The following is a 2,156-nucleotide window of genomic DNA, read 5'->3' as shown; positions in this document are numbered from 1 at the left end:
GTAAACTGAAGAACAGAGTTTAATTTCTAGAAAACTACTATATACACATGTGTGTAAGTATGTGTATAAATACTTGTGTGTATCTGTGTGTACATATATGTGTGTGTGCATATATATTTACATATCATATATATTTGAATGATGAATAGATGAATAGGAGAAAGTTATGACCATCATAAAAATGGGTGGAAGAAAAATAATGACAGTGAGAAAGCAAGTAATATGCTAAAGGAAGGGGGCAGAAACCATTCTGATTTTGGTTAACTTTATCTACTATTGGCCAGAGCCAACCATTCCTCTGAGGACATTGTTGCCCAAAGACAATAGGCTGATGTCATGATAATTCCACTATAGACAACAACCACTTGCAGGTTGGGTTTTCAGGGGTCCTCAAACTACGGCTGTGGGCCAGATGCAGCAGCTAAGGACGATTCTCCCCCTCACCCAGGGCTATGAAGTTTCTTTATTTAAAGGCCCACAAAACAAAGTTTTTGTTTTTACTATAGTCTGGCCCTCCAACAGTCTGAGGGACAGTGAACTAGCCCCCAATTAAAAAGTTTGAGGACCCCTGGATCTTTTATGTTATATGAAAATGATATCTTCACACCATCCCATGTAACATTTCAGCTAAGAGGATGTTTTCCTTGGTGCTATTATTTTTGTTGCCATCTCTTCCTATTTTAAGCTACCTCATGTGTCACCTTACACATTTGACATGCCAGATACATATTCTTCAGTGTTTTTAAGTTTTCAAGGATGAACGTTTCTTTCTTGAGAAAAAACATCCTCTTGATCATCTTGCCCATGGCAGCTGTGACCTTTTGGTTCCTCAGGCTATAGATGAGAGGGTTCAACAGTGAAGGCAATGTTGTGTAGGCCATTGCAATTAAAAGGTTTTGGATAGGTGATGTGTCTGATGTGTTCCTGAAGACAGCAATCATTGAAGAAGAGAGAAATAACATGATGATCATCAACTGAGGGGAGCAGGTTGAAATGGCCTTGTAGCGCCCTTCCACAGAAGGAATCTTGAGCACACTGGAGAAGATGCGGGCATAGGATGCAATTAAAAAGACAAAGCAGAATAACAATAAGCATGAACTAGCTGCAATTAATATAAACTCGGTGTTAAACACATCAAAGGTTGAGACTTTCAAGACATGAGGAACATCACAGAAAAACTGGTGGATCACATTGGATCCTGAGAAGGGCAGGCGGAACATGTTCCCTGTGTGGACAGCTGAATAAAAAAGCCCACTGAGCCACGAGCCAGCTGCTGCCCAGAGACAACGTGGTGGAGTCATGATGATACCATAGTGGAGGGGCTGACAGATGGCCACGAAGCGGTCGTAGGACATGGCCACGAGCAAAGCAAACTCTGTGGCTGCAAAAAAGAGAAAGAAAAAGACTTGAGCAGCACATCCCAGGAGGGACAGGGACTGAACGCCACATAAGGAATTCACGATGAATTTAGGAAGTGTGACGGAGATGTTGCCAATATCCAGCAGGGATAAGTTACTCAGGAAAAAGTACATAGGACAGTGAAGGTGTGGGTCAGTGATAATTGCAGCACAGGTGAGAAGATTCCCCAGGAGGGCTGCCAGGTAAATCAGCAGGAACAGCACAGCATGTAAGACCTGCAGCTCCCGTGTGCTGGAAAACTCCATGAGGAGGAATTCTGTGATGATTGAGAAGTTGCCCATCCTGCTGCTGTGCTGTAATTTAACTGAAAATAAATGCAAATTTAAGTATCAGGGAGACCCAAAATGTTGAAAAGAAGAAAGAATTAAAATACTTATTCTGATAGAACTTGGAAACTAGTTTGTCCCATTAAACCTGAACAACAGCAAAATTACATTAAATTTTAAGGTCAACTGAAGGCAGAACTTACAGTAGCAACAATGAGACTAATACTAATAGTTCTAGAATGGAGTTTTAAATAATTAGCCCTGCAGAATTACCAGAAGAAGTTATACATGATAAACATTAGGAAAGTGAACTCCTACAAAGATAATAGAGAGAATATCATCCCCAAAGATAGAAATGGATTTTGTACTTGTGCACATATACACATGTATGTGTGAGCACATACATATATACATTTATACATATATAAATACATGCAATTGTGTACATACATTTATGTATATGGCTTTCTC

The 2,156-nt window shown here is 40.1% G+C and overlaps 1 protein-coding gene across 1 annotated transcript; it reads right to left on the bottom strand.

Moving 5' to 3' along the window:
* Positions 1-680: 680 nt before the first annotated feature.
* On the bottom strand, positions 681-1,700 carry LOC127541662 (olfactory receptor 14I1-like). Its single transcript, XM_051966880.1, has one exon. It carries the CDS (start codon positions 1,698-1,700, stop codon positions 681-683), a length of 1,020 nt encoding a protein of 339 aa, XP_051822840.1.
* Positions 1,701-2,156: the final 456 nt, after the last annotated feature.

This window comes from Antechinus flavipes, chromosome 6 (assembly GCF_016432865.1).
Source record: "Antechinus flavipes isolate AdamAnt ecotype Samford, QLD, Australia chromosome 6, AdamAnt_v2, whole genome shotgun sequence".
NCBI classification, from domain to species: domain Eukaryota; kingdom Metazoa; phylum Chordata; class Mammalia; order Dasyuromorphia; family Dasyuridae; genus Antechinus; species Antechinus flavipes.
Note: the sequence above shows the minus strand (reverse complement) of the source record. Positions and strands in the feature narration are given on the sequence as shown.